Here is a 17986-nt window from a genome sequence, read left to right as displayed (position 1 = left end):
AGACCAAAACATGCTGATATCAGATCAGGGCCACTAATAAAAGAAAAGGCTATGGAGTATGCATCTTTTCTGGGGCATAAAACATTCTAAGCCAGTTCTAGTTGGCTGGACAAATTTAAAAAGTGCCGTGGCTTACTCGAAAAAGTTATTTCTGTTGAAAGTGGAGTTGTAATCGAAGACTGTATCCATTGGGGAGAAACAGTGAAAAAAAATTATGGACTACAAGCCCAAAGAAATGTTCAATGTTGATGAAACAGGTGTATTTTTTAAATATTCAGCCAAACAGGACACTGACTTTTAAATGTGATAAATGTTTAGGTGGTAAAATAGTAAGGAGAGAATTACAGTCTTGGTTAGTGCAGATATGGCTAGTAATGAAAAACTGAAGCTTTTGATAATAGGCAAAAGTAAACAACCCCGATGTTTCAAAGGAGTAAAGTCGTTGGAGTTGGACTGCAATTACAACAAAAGAAGCTTGGATGACAAATGAAAATTTTGAATAGTGGATTTTAAATTTCGATAGAAAGATGACAAAAGAAAACAGAAAAGCCACGTTGATTGTCGACAACTGTCCTGCCTACGTTTACTCTGTAATTTCAAAACTTACAGGTGTGAAGCTTGTTTTCTTCCCTCTGAATGCCTCGTCTAAACTGCAACCAGTGGACCAAGAATTTGAAAATGCGCTACCGAAGGTGAATCTGAAAAAAATTATACAGAAAATAGAAACCAGCCAACCTGAAGATTCTGTTATAGATTTGCGGATGTGCATATCAGAGTTGGCAAAAGTGTGCAGTCAAGATGTGATGGAAATAACGATTAAGAATTGTTTTGTAAAAGCAGGTTTTGCTAATATGCCAATTAACAATGAGAGGGATGAACTACTAGAAAATATTGAGCAATCTTGGGAAGAACTCCAAGTGAGAGATTTGATTAGTGGAGAAATTGTTCTTGACTGATTTTTAGGAGTTGATAATGATGTCACAGTAGCTGAATATCTGAGTGACTCCAACATTTTAGAGAGTATTCAAAGAATGAGTGACAATATCAGCAATGACCTGGACGAAAACGAGGGCAATATTAAACCTACCAAACGTCAATGTTGGCAGCATTTGAAACTTTGCATTGAGGCCATCAATGTGAAGAAAATGAGCCAAAAATATATATATTTGAGCGTTTAATGTTTTTATGGACGCTGTACAGTAAAATCCAGTGTACAACAAAAAATAACCAAATATTTTACGAAATACAGGTAACCCTCATATACCGCTGTAGTTAGATTCCTATAAAATCTCGTGTAGTGCAAAACCGTGTTATACTGGATTAAGAATCAGTACAAAAAGGGGTTATGTTCCAAAAGCTAACAAAAATACACCTTTTTTTTAATTATTTTTTTTTATAACTATCGGAAACTTCATTTTAATTAAAAATAGTAATATCCAAATACTGAGTGCTTTTTCCATTTTCTCAATTATTGGTGCTCGGGGAGGAGTGGTCATATTTGCGAAAATAAAAGATCTTGCAGCAACAGCAGTTCTAATTTTCTGTTTTTTTTTTTGTTTTTTTTTCTTTATCTTTATGATCTGGATTGTTTCTTCATTTAAATTTAAACTTTTTGCAACATATGATACCTTTCCCCTTTTTTAAAACATTCCAGAATTTCTATCTTTGATTTTAGAAAAATAGTTTCTTTTAAGCAGTGCTTTTTTACTTTCCTTAGGCATAATTTTGGGCTGGAATTTAATTCACAACAAAGAAATTATTCCAATACGGTTCTTAAGAACAAAGTTTAGTAATACATACCCGACAAAATTTATAAACGATCAAATGAAAACCAAAATAACCTAAATAGTCACGAACTGCATGCTTCAAAGTCAAATTTTTATGGTCTCAAACTCGCATAAGTTCAATAGCACAGAAACTAACATGCAGATTTCCCAACAAAATAAAATACAGGGATTTCCCATGTTTTTTTTTTTTTTTTGCATAACGAGAACAGTGGTGATTCACAAAAAGAATGGAAATGTTGAAAAATTACATCCAACATAATAGCATGATTTTCCCCACACAAAAGCTTAAAAATACTGTGTCATGCGAGGTTTTCCGCAATTCTCGAACCGTGTTATATAAGTACCGTGTTGTAGAAGTACTGTGTTACTTAGTCATTTCTTAATATGTTTGTATTAATAAATTAATTGTTTAAAATGTTAGAAAATTTATTCATTCTCACTTATATCTGATTTATTTCTCATCTTTTACTATATTTCTGAATGTTGACAGTATTTTTTATTGCTGAAAAGGTCATATTTCTCTATAACGAAATTTCTGTTTAATGAATATTTTTAAGTGAATAATTGATTTCGTTATATAGAGGTCTGACTGTACTTATTGATTGCTCCTTGCATTAAAGAGCTTAATATTGGTCTTTTATATGTTACGCAATCATCCATTTTCATCAAAGGTTCACTTATGAGTACATGTGGCAACTTTGAGATTTGTTTTTCTAAAAAAATTCTGACTTCTGAGAGACCTATTCATTGATTTATAATTCATATTTTTATTACAGATAACTGTTTGAGGAAACCATCAGAGATCCATGTAGGAATAAATTGAGTAAATTCAATTTACTTTTACATGGATCAACACATATGTGAATCCAGATTGATTTGAGTGGTTACAAACTGATTGTTAATATAAAAGCAAAATGTAAATTCTTAAAAAAAAAAAAAAAAATTGTAGTATTATAGGTTACCAAGGAGATATTAGTGATTCCAAAAGTGCAATTCATAAAAAAACTTGTAGCATAAAGAGTTGTGTTTCTAAAGACATATTGCTTCTGGTGGAAGAGTTAATGAAGAACAAGAAGAAACAAAACTTCTAGTTACAGGATAAACAAATTAATGAAATGGATCTTTATTTCCTAGTTTTGGTGCACATCTGCTGATGAAGGTAAGACCGTTCTTTGTTGCCTTTTTACACTTTTTATTTCACTGGTGTTTTTCCTTCTGCTTGGAAATTTACTCTTATCCAGCTAGTTCCTAAAAAGGAATTCCTCCTATTCAATGCAAATTCCTCCTATCCAATTATCATTCCATTGAACTTATCTTTACCCTTTCTAAAGTAATGGAGACATGCATTAACTACCAACACCTAAACTATTTCAAAACCTTCCATCTGATCAAGATAGCCAGTGCGGATTCTGTCAGTGTCTATCTGCTGGTGATATATTGGCTTATGTTACCTAACTATGGACAAATTTAATGGAAATGTTGCGAAACTCAAGCAATTGCTCTTGACATTTCAAAGGCCAATCATGTTTAACATGTTTGGCTTATTTGGAAGACCTTTATGTCAATCATGTTTGGCATAAAGGTCTTCCAAATAAGCTTTCATCTTATGGATTGTCAACCATTTTTGGTAATTGGGTATTCAGATTCTCTCTCTGTTTTGTAACTTCTCCACTAATGCTGGTATTCCTCAAAGTTCAGTTCTTTCTCCCACTCTTTTCCTCTTGTATATTAAGGACCTTCTTCCATTGACTAGAAAATCTTATCCATAGTTTTACTGATGATAGCACAGTGCATTCTACCTTCCAATTTGAGAAACCTTTCCCTGCACAAACAGCCTTAACTTCTTGATTATCCACTGTGAATGTGATTATCCATTCCTTAGATGCTGATCTCTAGGTAATTCTCCAATGGGGCAAAGATAACTTAATTTCAATCCTTCTAAAACTCAGTCCTGTCATCTCACAAAAAGGATTCTTCTGCTCCTACGCTTATCTTCAGTGACACTCGTATCTGTATTTGGAATTACCCTGACTTCTAATCTCCCTCTTTTGGTATAAGCACATCATAAATAATGCTTCTTCTGCATCTAGAAAACTGGGGTTTCTCTCTTTAGCTCTTGGTGTTACTTTTCTTTTAAACAGCTACTCACTCTGTACAAATCTCAAATCTGTCCTACCGTGGAATATTATTCCCCCATCTGGGATGGTGGCCCCCATAACTTCTCTCAGGCTTCTAGATTCCATTCAACAGTGGACTAGCCAAGTGGGTAGGAGCAGCAGTGCGTAGCACACGCTCCTTGATTAGACCGGGGTTCGAGCCCATGACCACCAAATACGGAGGATGCGGAAAGGTCAGGGAATGACCACCACATATCCCCGGAGCAATATGGCATTAGTTGCTAATGCTCTTAAAAACTAAATAACAAACAATCAAAAGTGGACAGCTAGGTTAATTAATGAACCATCTCTTACAAAGTCTCTCCACTCTGTCTCATTGATATTCTGTTTCTGCTGAATGCATAGGTGGCATCCATGGAGGTTTCTGTAGATACTTCCATGGATGCTGTTCTTCTGAATTGGCTTCTGTATTCCCTTCTGTCTTTTCCAAAATGGTCTGAACACATGCCTCAACCAGACAGCATCCACTTTCTGTCCAACTTCAAACTCACAGAAACAACTTTTTTCCTTCCTCATTTATTCCTTCAACTTCCATTTTCTGGAACAACCTTCCTCTACACATCTGAAAATTACAATCTACAGAAATTTACGTCTAATGTCAACAAGTATCGTCTTTCATCTTCTCAGCTTTCAACTCATGGTACTAAGTACTATAGGTTCTAATACCTTTTGTTTTTGGGGGTTTCATTAAAAAAAAAAAAAGATTAAAAAAAGGATAATTGATTCTTCCTCCCCCAGTTGATTGTTATTAAACTTACCTGCTGTTTCTTTGTGTCGATCCTTCGCCTTTACACAACAGGATAATTTTTGTGCACTGTTGTAAGCTTAACTACATAATTTTTATGTATTGCCAAAACAAACTGGCAACAAAAAGAAAAAGATAATGTTTTAAAATAAAATCCAGTTAATTCCAGACTTTATGGATACCTACCTATACAATGAAATAAACTTCATCAGTGATTGATGAAATTGATGAAGTTCACTTCATCAATGAGTGATGAAATCGGTGCTGAATTAGTACTGAATTTCATCAATACTGTACTAATTCATTTCAATCATTGAAACTTGAGAGATCAAAGTCCATTACAAGGATTTTGTTCTTTTTTAGTGAATAAAAGAACACAGTGAGTTACTTGGCCACAGTGAGTAGAAGCTGTTCCACAGTCATTTTCTTACTAGCTGTTATTATTATTGTATTGTTATCCTATATTTAAAAGTATATATAAAATTATACTTAATTATAATGGCTACTGTACCTTTTTTCTTATCATTTCTAAGAATAAAAGACAGCTACAATTTTTTACATTGATTTTGTTTTTCATTGTGTTTACTTGTGTTAATATTCATTATTTTTTTATTTGGACACACAAATAGGAAAATTTTTTTAAATATAATTCATGAAACATTTCACCGTTTATATGTTAAATTTTCTTTAGCTTCAACAGCTGCCCAAAAAATTGCTCAAATCATGGACCATGTGTAGATGGCATATGCACATGTTGGGCAGAATGGACTGGAGAAGCCTGTGATACTCTTATATGTCCACATAACTGCATTAATGGCTACTGTGACAGGGAGCAACATATGTGTATTTGTAATTCAGGATATAAAGGTGACTGAATATTTGTTTCTTCTAAGTTGCTTATATAGCAAGTTGTTTATCACTATTACACGAAATAATTTTTAATGTTTTTTAACCTGTCAATGTCTTAAACCTTCTCTTAACTCTGCAGTGGTTGCATGGGACAACTCAAGTATTACACAGATAGAATCTTTGTGCAAAAATTGTTGATTTTGAGGATAATGACAAACTTTTTCTATCTTCCTAACTATAGAGGATGTTTTAATCTAAGTTTTGAAATGAAATGTTATCATTTTCCTAGTGTAAATGCATGAAAGCACCTTTAAGTTGCTGTGGGACTGTTCTCCTAACTATTTTTGTTTAGTAGTTGTGCTGTACCTCACAACTGCTTTCCAAAAAAAAAAAAAATAATAGATAAAATATATCTCTCTGTATGTATTTGTATGTTGTATCTGTGTATGTGCGCTTGCACACGACTGATGATCAGAAAGTTTAGAGACTGAACTAATATTTGGGAAATGAAGCTGGTTGGCAATTTGGATGGATCACCTTATGAGATGATCAATCCATAGTCATTTTGATACTGTATACACTGATTCCAACCTTTCTGCAGCTTCTGAAAGTATTACCAATAGACATCTCTTGGAATTGCTAATAGGTCTTGTGTGGGGAGTACTTTTCATGGGGAGTACCTTTGAAAAAAAAATAAAAATAAAAATAAAAATCACAAGGGCTAATGCAGTAAGTATGGAAGATATGCAGTAAGTATGGAAGATATGGACCATAGTGATGGAGTGCTTTTGCAAGAAGTTCTTGAATGGAAATTGCAGAGTATGCAGGAGCATTGGCATGATGCAAGCAACAATTTCTTGAACCTTGCTTTTCCATTTGATATTCCTAAACAGTACCAGGCAATCACTAAGGAACTGTTTTGTAGTATTTCTGGTTCACTGTTTGACCACTCAGGACAAATTCATAATGAACAATGCACTGTGAGCCAAAATATACAATAACCTAATCTTCATATTTGTTTCAAATTATCTAGCTTTATTGGACCCTGGAGAAGACAGTTTTGCATTGAGAGGATTGAGCCTTTGCTTCTGTCTCATAGCCATATACCCAAGATTTGTCACCAGTAGTGATGGAAGAAACAAAGTGTGGGTTGGCAGCAGCATGTTGATGAAGGTTCTGATTTTTGAGAACTTGCCATGTTCTCTAATTGTTGGTGAGAATGCAAGGCACAAACGTAGTTGAAATGCAGTGCATTCCTAAATCTGGTGTTAAAATTGGTAGACATGTGCCTTAAGACATTGTCTTAAGAAAAGCAATATGGCCTTAGTTGCTAATGCTCCTAAAAACCAAATAACAACAGTAAAGACCAATGCAAAGTACCTATTCAATTCATCCACAACATCAGCTGGGTTATCTGACTTTCCCACACCCAGTGCACATGGGTCCGATTTGATTAGCTTTCTTTGTTGTTGTATTCACATACATGAAAATTTCATCCAAATTCTTTGCCCTCTTAGCCAATGCTTTCTCCTCTCCTCCACAACCTTGGCCTCCCTAACTTTATCCAAATTCTTTGCCCTCTTAGCCAATGCTTTCTCCTCCACAACCTTGGCCTCCCTAACTTTAATAGGCTTCAGTACTATTCATTGCTTTGTAACTATCCTGCTATCTTTTTCTGTTCTATTTGACCAGCCAGCTCTACAGTCATCCATTTCAGCATCCTCCTGCAACATTTTATTAATGGTGTGTATGTGTTCATGGCTTCTGTGATTTTTGCTTTAAAAGTAATCCATAATTCAAATGTATTCGCCCTCCCACAGCAATCCACTTAATTCATAGATGTCATATAGCACCTTAAACTGTCACTCTCCTCTTCCGAAATTAAAACCTTTACCTTTAACTACTGCAACATCTTTCTTCACCTTCCAACTGATGATTGAATAATCACTTCCTGACAATGGTTTCTGTACTTTTCACCCTGTAATGTCATCTGATTTGTTAGTAATGATGAGATCAAGAATATTCTCACCCCCTAATTTTTTCCCTAACATGCTGGTACAAATAATAAACATCGTTTATTAAAAAAAAATTTCCCACTGGTAAGTTTCCTGTCCACTTATTCCAGTCAATCTAGGACAGATTAAAGTCACCCATAATAAGACATTTGCACTTGCTTGCCCATTCCAGCTGCACGTAGAGGTAGCCTCCTTTATTTGTTTGATATCCCAAAATTTCTGGAATTGGCTTTTCCAGTCATTAACTGAAGCAAAAGGCAGCCAAACTTTTCACATTTGATGACACTTCAGATGCATTTTCTTGTAATTCAAAAATGGCATTTCACTATTGTTTTACTTATCAGGTTATATGCACTATAGTTTTGTTTTCATCCTGTGTGAGAGCTAAATCATGAGGGGTTGGAAATGAGCTTATAATATTTGTAACAGAATATTGTAATGGTAATTTTAAATATTGCTATATGCAAAAGAATCGGAATACCTAAATTTCCAGAACTTTCTGCTTAAAATTTAGAAATTTAGGTTTTCCAATTCTTTTACTTGTCATTTCAACCTCGGAATTAAGGGTATCAATAATATTAATATGTCTAATAATATTATGATATGCGTAATATATGGATTATGTTTAAAGAATTAGGCATAATACAAGAAATTAAGGAATTAGAGGCTGGTATAATTTCTTAATCCACATATGTACTATATAAATTTTACAAAAAATAGCCCTAAATTTAGAAACTTTATTTCTGATGGTTTTTACCACAACTGCACTCATAATTTTTATATGCTCTTACATTTACTGTTATAAAAGTAAATAAAAAACTGAACACCTTTCTATCACTTCATTTTTAATAATGCCATTTATCATAGAAATAAAATAAATTCTCTGTATGGGATTTTTTCAATTTTGTTTAACTGCCTGTCGTGCTATGCATAGCGCAACTTATGAATTAACTTTCTTGATATGTTAAAATTTTGTAGTATTTTAAGTTTGTAAAGGTTAAGTAATGGGTCACTATATTCACATAATACTAATATTTTTATCATCTATAAAAGGCAGAGATTGCAGCATTCCAGAAAGTAGTGGTTGGTGGGAAGAGAAAGCTGAAAATGGAATAATTCATGGTAGAGCACAGCATTCAGCACTTGTACTAAACGATTATATGTGGGTAATGGGAGGAGAGAACTTTCATCAAGAAGGTTTTAATGATCTTATAAGGTATATATTTTATTATTTATTTTATAGAACATTGCATTCATGATTATTTTTTTCAAATTAATGTTTTTTTTGTTTTTTTTTTTTGGGCAAAATGTTAGCAATTATTCTGAGTTTGTTTGGAACAGTTAATCAGATTTTATTGGAAGACAGGATTTTCTGTATTATTATATTATTTTTGTAAATAGTATATCTTTGCCTATATTATTTAAATGATGATAGTGTGTAATGCTTAAAATATTAACAAAATTTTAATGTCCTAAATAATATTTAATAATCATTTCATTGATTGCTACTGATATTTAATTATTAATTAATTATTATTATTTTTTTTTGTATAAGACTGAATTGTATAATTTTTGTCTTTTAATCAATACCTAGAAACAAAGATTTATTTATATATTATACTGTTTTTTTTTATCTGATAGTAGAACACAGCATTCAGCACTTTACTCCTATAAACTTGGAAGATACACTAAAGTCACAAAAGCCAATTCTACTTCAGTGGGCATTGTTGGTCAGCAGGGGATATTTCTTAAACAATTGATTTTAGTATATTGACTATTGTGCAAGAATCAGTGATGAAGATTTATGTAATCTATGAATTTTTACTAAAATTAGCAAATCTACTAAATAAAATCGTGCCACAAACAGAAGTTATCTTTTACAAACTTCATACTTCTGTTTATTGTGCAGTTTTATTGAATAGAGTGTCATCGTTTATTTTTTATATTATTAATGACAGAGGTCAGTTTCAATGATATGAGGACCCACTTATTAATAGAATTTTTTTCCTCTAAATTGCAGAACAGTAATATCAGGTGGGCCTATTGCTTTTCTTGTTATGTACTGCTAACAGTACATAACAAGAAAAAAAAAAAAAAAAAGTTAAATTAAACATACCAACAAAAATTTTCCCAGGGTCTACAATACATATTACTGCTATTATTAAAAAAAAAAACATTTTTTTTTTTTTTTAATGTTTTAGCTGGCATAGTTTTACTATGTGAGCTGCTAGTATCAGAAAAATAAAAATCAGGGTGAGGAACTGAATACCTCTTGTAACCTTTATGCAGTATAAGTTTGTATCTTTGACATCAGCCTCAAGTTTGAGACTCACTAATAAATATTAAATGATGATTATTACACAACTTATAGGAAACCTTCACCAATCTCCACACAGCCATTTCACTACTGATTAGTACCACATTAGTGGGGAGTCAAGCGTGTAGAAAATTGAATCCAAGAGCTAAAACTCTTCCTAATTTATATTGTATTGGACAGAAACATTTGATTCAGAGTGAACTGTAAATTTCATTCAAAATGTGGGAAAAGGTAGAGAAATGACATATATGATGACTATATTTTTTCTGGTCGTCTTCTCTCCCCATTCACTTAGAAAATTTAAAAGGAATGGGAAAATTTAGCTTGAGTTTAATAGCAAATGATGGAGGAACTGCCTTTTTGGCAGTTGTCAACTGGTTAATAGTTTTGGACAAACACAGCTATAACACAGATGAATTGATAGTTAGATGCTGATGGATTTATTTTTGAATAAGGAGCTGGTTTGAATCCCGAGGCGGGATTCAAACCCGCGACCTTTAGGTTGCCAGGCAGGCACTTTACCCACCCGGCTAGCCCGGTCGGCAGAGTAGAAGTAATTGCAATGGGACGATAATTGGATGGGAGGGATTTGTCACCCTTTTTAGGAACTGGCTGGATGTGAGCAAATTCCCAAGCAGAAGGAAAATCACCTTTGGAATAAGAAAGCGAAAAAAGCCGGCAAAGAACAGGAGTACAGGTTTTGAGAACAAGTGGAGAAATACCATTAGGACCTGGAGCTTTCTTAGCATCAAGATTCGTTCTGACATCCTTTTGACGGAAGACCACAGGAGGCATTGAATGGAGTGTGTTGGGAATGGTGCGAGATATTTTACCAAGATCATTAATACATGAATTGGAAGAAAAATGGGATGCTAGCAGGTCAGCTTTACCCTTGGCTGAAGTGACAACAGAACCATCTGGTTTTGACAGAGGTGGGAGCAGAGATGGGCAAAAGTTGCGGCCAATAGCTTTGGCAAGAGACCAGAATGCTCCGCTACCATTAAGGCAAGAAGTTTTCTACTCTTAGCCTGTTCCAAGTTTAGTTTGGGCCGATTAATAACTGCTTTACAATTGTTGTAAACTTAGGTGTAGGCAGAAAATTAAACTGAAGAATTGGAAACAAGACAATTTCGATATACAACATTCTTCTCTTGAACAGTCTTAGCACATTTATTGGAAAACCAAGATTTAGATAAAGGACGAGATTTTAAAGTGGAGTGTGGAATAAAGGATTCCATTCCTATAAGAATAATTTCACTGACATGATCTGAGCAAATGTTGACATCAGAAGTGTTGAAACAGTAATCCGACCAAGGAAAAGAAGGAAAGAAATCTCGCATGTCATCCCATTTTGCATTCTTGTAATGCCAAACAATACGAGGATGGGAATAGCCATGAGATAAAGGCTCCATTTCTAATTCTATTAATAATTTAATAGAATTAGAAAAGGTGAGAGTGTTTTTTGTTGCAATGTTAAAACTACACGTTTTCTTTTCGTTCACATTTTACCGTAAAAAATTGAGAAAAATAATAAATGGCACAGTTTTGGGCCAATATTATTCTTACCGAATCTGGAGCTAAACTACTCTGCAATTCGCTTATGGTTTCCAAGAAAACCCAGTAGTCTGTGATATTTTTCTACAGCACATTTCTGAAGGTCACATAAAATTCTAGAGGTCATAAACATAAAACAATAAAAACAATTTGCATTTTTCGGTTTATTGGGTTTTTTGTTTAAACAATCTGTTATGAACAGGTAGTAAACTCAATGTTTCGCTTATTATAATCAAAATTCAATTTGCAAACGTGACCACTATAACCGGAGCTTACTGTACTACCATTAATAAAAAAAAAGAAAGATCAGCCTTTCAAATTATTCCAGATAATTGACTTCTGGATAACCAACATTCTACTGTAGTGAAAAAAATTATCTCATTTATCAGAATGTAAATGCAGTTTTTTTTTTTTTTTTTGTAATAATTCTCCTGCTTGTGAGTTTCATTGTTTTGACCTCTTGTTAGTAATATATAGAGAAGAATATGATTGAGCATATATAACAGTACAGTAAACCCTCGATTTAACGGACTAATAAGGGAGAAGGGGTGTCCGCTAATGCCGAAAGTCCATTAAATTGAATGTAACCTGGGGGTGGGGGGGGTCATTTTTTATTGTTCTTAATGTAAAAACGTTATACATTAAGAACAATTTTTTATTGTTCTTAATGTATAAACTTCAGTGTATAATGTATAAAAACTTTGTAATGTGTTATTCCAAAATATATTCAAAAATTTCCTTTTTAAAGTTGCTTTGAGTGTAAATCATATATTAGAACAGGCAGTGGTATTTATGTATGGAAACACCTTGAGTTTTAAACCTGGTGGTGCTTGGAAAACTCATCAGTTTGGCTTACCATTTTAATGACTGTACAATTGAAACAAAATCTTTTTCTTATCCAGATTTATACAGGGTGTCTCAAAAATATTGGTACAAATGTTTAGGGGAGGTAGGTAACATCTAAAGGAATGCAAATCGCATAGGAACCCATAACCGGAAACGTCGTTGGAAAGTAGTAGCAGAGGCACAAGAAGCAGAAATGACACAAGACAGCAATTAGTGGCAAACATTTATTTGACATAATATTAACAATGGAGTACGAGATGGATGCATTTCATGATGTTACAACAGATGCTCGAAGGTTCCACCATGAGACACGATGCATGCGTGACATCGATGCAGCATGGATTGGCGGACACGGTCGAACGCAACTGGAGTTTCTTTGACGGTAGCAGCAGCGCAGACGAGTCTCGCCACGAGATCCATTTCCGTCTCCACAGACGATTCATACACGATAGATTTGAGGGCCCCCCACAGAAAGAAATCAAGGCCCGATAAATCAGGTGAGTGTGGGGGCCAGGCCAGACAATGGGTCCACCACGTCCAATCCATCGACACCCAAAATTGCCTGTTCAAATGGTCACAAACACACCTTTCATAATGGGCAAGCACCCCCGTCATGTTGAAATCAAATGATTGCGTCTCACATTTGCTGGAACATTGTCAAGTAACCCTGGTAGAACTTGTTCAAGAAAGATCCGATATTTAGCAGAGTTCATGCGGGATGGTAACAGGTATGGGCCAACTAAGCAGTCACCGACCATACCTGCCCACACATTTATTGCGAAGCAATGTTGTGCCTCATGGGCGTGCACACATGAGCATTGTGCTGATTGAATAAGCCTTCCCGAATGAAATAAGCCTCAACTGTGACCAAAACATAGGCTGGAAAATTCAAGTCTTGAACACTTTCTTGGAGAAACCACTGCACAAAAGCCACACGTGCAGGATGATCTTGGGGGAGCAGTAACTGAACCCTTTGGAGATGAAAGGGGTGTAAGGAATTGTTGTGCCAGACACGCGGTACACTGCAACATGACACTCCTAAGGCAGAGGCAACAGCACGTGTGCTGGTAGTAGGATTATTCTGGACGGCATTCAACACACTTTTTTTCATGGCGGGAGTTCGCGTCGAACGTGGTCTGCCCGCACTACTCCTGTTACCTCTAAATGACCCATAATCACACAAATTTTGATGCACACGCGCAAACAAACAGTGGTCCGATACATGTCTGTCTGGGAGGCATTCTCCATAAATTCGATGAGTGGCTTGTCCATTGCCCTCTGCTAATCCATACACTAGGTGCATGTCTGCCAGCTCACAGTTCGTGTATCGATGCATGCTCTTCATGCGGCGACTACTGCTTGAATGAGTAAACCAGAAATTTTCCCTCTCATGAACTGATGAACAGCGCCGTGTACCGACTTACGGTGATGTTTCTGGTTATGGGTTCCTATATGATTCACATTCCTTTAGATGTTACCTACCTCTCCTAAACGTTTGTACCAATATTTTTGAGACACCCTGTATACATTGTTTAGATACACTGATGAGCCAAAACACTACGACCAGCGAGTCGTTATGCAAATCAAAGCAACTGCAGGTGAACTACGGTGCGTGCACAGGTCAGAACACGGTATAAAAAACACCTGATACTGAGCTCCGTTAATCAGTGTTACTCTTTTCTTCAGATGGGAAAGGCAGCGGACTTAAGCAAGTTTGACAAAACCCAAATTGTAATGGCCAGACAACTGGGTCAGAGCATATCCGAAATGGCATGGCTGGTGGGGTGCTCTCGGTCAGCCGTGGTTAGTACCTACCAAAAGTGGTCCAAGGAGGGGAAACCCACTAACTGCCGGCGAGGTGTTGGACAACCACAGCTCATCGATGCTCGAGGTGAGCGAAGATTCTCCCGGATGGTACGTGGCAACAGAAGGGTGATTGTGGCACAACTTGCCAGTAATTGGAATGATGGTGACAGGTGTAATGTGCCATCACAACACACACACAGTACATTGAACCCTGCTGAAAATGGGGTTGCATAGTTGCAGGCCGCTCTGAGTGCCCATGCTAACCACGGTTCACTGCAACAGCACCTACAGTGGGCACGCAAGCATCGAATCTGGATCTTGAGTGATTTGAAGGTTATCTGGTCCGATGAATTGTTTCCTGTTGCACCATGTGGATGGCCGGGTACTTGTGCGTCATTTACCTGGGGAAGTGATGGCGCCTGAATGCCCCATGGGACAAAAACAAGCCGGTGGCGGCGGTGTCATGCTTTGGGCGCTGTTCTGCTGGGATACCCTGGGTCCCATCATCCATGTGCCGGGCACTCTTACGTCTACCACCTACCTAAACATCATTGTGACCAGGTACACCCTTTCATGGCAACAGTCTTCCCCTCTGGCAATGCCATCTTTCAGCAGGATAATGTGCTATGCCGCACCACCTGGATTGTTGGAGACTGGTTCATGGAACATGAGAAAGACTTCCAGGTATTGCCTTGGCCTCTGAATTCCCCAGACATCAATCCCATCGAGTATGTGGTTTGTGTTGGAACATCAACTCTGATCTGCGGTGTCTCGACCACAGACCTTACAGGAGTTAAAAGATTTGCTAGTTACATGTTGGTACTAGATATCACAAAACACATTTAGAAATCTTGTAGCATCCATGCCTAACGGGTACGAGCTGTTTTGCCTGCACTTGGAGGACCAACATCATATTAGGTAGGTGTCATAATATTTTGGCTCATCGGTGTAGATGGAGCAGTTGACTGCATTGAACTGTAATGGTTTGCCGAACTGTTCACATACAAATTGTTTCACTTGTTTTTTTTTTTTTTTTTTTAATCATGTGCTGTCATTTGCTTTCAGGGAGTCCAATGAGGTGATTTGTTATTTTTAAATTGTTTATCACTGTCTGATTTTTCTTTTTTTTTTTTTTTACTGTGGTAAGTTTAAGAATTGATTTGACATGCAAGGTAAACAAAAATAAAGAAGTAATCCTTCACACACATCTTGTGAATATACAGGGAAACCTCACACATGCTTAGAAGAGATGTGTCAATGCACACACAAACATCCACCCGAGAATAGTTTGCTGTAATTGTTCAGTAGGCTATTAAAAAAAAGCAAAATATTCTGCAGGTTTCAATTTCCAGTGCAATGCATATGATATGGCCCAGGGATGATACCTCTCTCTCAATTTAGAAAGCAATAAAGATTAATAAAAATTTAAAGTTTGTTAAAATTTGATATCATTACAAATTAATTTTCAATGAAATAAACATATGAGGTGGTAACTGCTAATTGACGTTCCCAATAGTCTAGAAATATGAATCAAAACACTGTCCTTCCCTATCTATAAATTAATAAAGGTCACCTTCCATGTTACTGGTGAGAGATGAGTATAGAGAAACTAAAATTGGTTGATGAACTGATTAGTAGTATGCCACATCCATGATAAACTTTACCATACATGTTTTATTCATATGGTAAAAAAGCATAAGTATAGGTCTACTAATCAGCATGCAAGGTGATTTGCATGCTGATACAATCCAACAAAATGTTACAGCTTCAGATATTTAAGATATTCCTGGCAGAAGCTGTGTGACTTCAAAATAAATTTGATAAACTTTGAACTTAGTTTTGGACTCCAAACAGAATTCAACTTGCCAGCCATGAATATTACTGAGTTTTTGGAAGCATTAAGTTATATATTATTTAACTTTAAATTAATTGTATTCATATTTGGAGAACTAATTTATCATCCAATAGCAAAATCAAAATGACTTGATTTTATGGTAGTTAAAAAAATATTTCCAGCACTTCTCAATCATTGACGATAAAGGAGTAGAATAGATATTTTGCAGTATCAGTTCTGACAGTTATTTTATAATAGTTAAAGAAAATAGAATTAGTGTACAGCACACTTTGGTTGGAAAACTGACAAGTACATGAGAAAGTTTCAGATATGACAAATTATCTCTAATCATGCTTGGCATTCTTGTGAGAGAGTATTCAGCCAAGTTGTGAAAAAAAAAAAAAACTGAATTCAGATCTCTTTCTGATCACTTTAGAAATGCTCTTGACAGCCAGCCAAGTCTGAACAGCAGTGCCATTGTTATAAGCAAAACTTTGACTTAACATTTCTGAAGAGGGCAAAGTGTGTAACACTATCTTTCTTGAAGGAATCACAATCAGTTGATGTGTAACAGAAATCCACACACACACACACACACACACACACACAGAAAAATCCTAGGTAAATTAATGTTTGAAAGCTTACTGTACTGGTAAGCAATGCTATGGCCATATTTTAATACGCAGTAAAATGTGTTTGTAGCCAGTAGAATTTAATTTCGAGCACAATGTGGACTTTAAAAACCTCCTCCTTTATTTAAAAAATCTCCTTTCCTCCATCTTACAGCTACCCGATCTTCAGCTCTTCAAGAGGAAAAGTTTGTAGCTAGGAAAATGTTTTCATTTTCAGCTGTTTTCAGTATATAAACTTGGATTGGATCTTTGGGGACACAATCATTTTGTTACAATACCAATAAGGTAATTACATGCATTTAAGGACTTGCTTTAATAATTAGTTATGATTATAATCATAACTGTAAGGTAATTAAAAATTGCTGTTATGTTAATTGCAAGCTTGATATGAAATAATTTTTTTAAAGTACATTAGGGATTCACCTGAAAGGAGATAGATTAGACTGGGGACTTTTTAATTCATTAACTGTAAGGAGTAGTACTGTAATTAGAGAAATTTCGAAATATTTTATTGTGGTATTTTTCATGAGAGTAACATTCCTTGATGTATAAAATAAATAATTAAAACTGATGTTATTAAAAGCAAAATAATAGCCACATAAAAATTAATTTTGATTTCACTGTTACTTTTATTCTGTTTCTATAAGAAAAGCTCATTTTATTGCATGAGATTATATAACTACTCTATATGTATTTTAATCCTTCACTTCCATAATTCTTACAGCATTCTGGAACTAAAAAGTTAAAATGCATATGGAATAGTTAACATATATTATACATATACTATAAAGAAGTTAAAAAAGAACATGGTAATAAAAATTCAGTTTGTTTCACTTTATCAATATTCAGTTTGTTTCACTTTATCAATATTTGCTTGAATTTACAGATACAGTTTCAAAATGCAAAAGTGGGATGTTGTTACATTTAATTCTTCATATCCCATCAGTAGGTACAGTCATTCCATGGTAGCATACAAGGTAAGTGCAAGAATTTATAAGACAGTAACATATAATTCTCATTTATTCTTAAAATTTGAAGAGATATTCAATTTCATTTATAAACCTGTTTTTAAATTATACTCCCCCATACTCCCCAATAACATCTATATTATGTCTTACCAAAAAGGCTTCTTGCATCAGGAATGACTGCTATATTCACTGTAATATGTACTCTGATGCAACTGTGAGTAACAGTTAAAATTGTCTACATGGTATAAAATTAAGTGGTATTTTAACTGACTTGCTAGTATCTAGTTGTATCATTCTTCTCTACATGCACTACACTTGTTATTTGTATTTTGTTTTGAATGCAAATAGATTATCTCAATTACATTAATGTTATGCAGATGCACCTGTAAACTGTTTTTTCTTTAATTATTATTTGACTGCTATTTGCTAGATGGCTCTGATTTCATCACTTCACTA

At 35.0% G+C, this 17986-nt stretch overlaps 1 protein-coding gene across 1 annotated transcript in view; it reads left to right on the top strand.

Annotated features, from left to right (window-relative positions):
• Window positions 1–17986, top strand: part of LOC150085411 (attractin-like protein 1) — a 310470-nt gene that overhangs the window by 48248 nt on the left and 244236 nt on the right. The window contains exons 4-6 of the mRNA XM_090374560.1: window positions 5401–5576; window positions 8627–8789; window positions 17449–17539. Of these exons, the coding sequence (XP_090230686.1) occupies window positions 5401–5576; window positions 8627–8789; window positions 17449–17539 (430 nt within the window). The remainder of the gene's footprint in view (window positions 1–5400; window positions 5577–8626; window positions 8790–17448; window positions 17540–17986) is intronic.

The sequence above is a fragment of the Mastigoproctus giganteus genome, chromosome 5 (genome assembly GCF_048544385.1).
Source record: "Mastigoproctus giganteus isolate SK-2022 chromosome 5, ASM4854438v1, whole genome shotgun sequence".
Taxonomy (NCBI): Eukaryota; Metazoa; Arthropoda; class Arachnida; order Uropygi; family Thelyphonidae; genus Mastigoproctus; species Mastigoproctus giganteus.
This window is presented reverse-complemented; position numbering and strand designations above follow the sequence as displayed.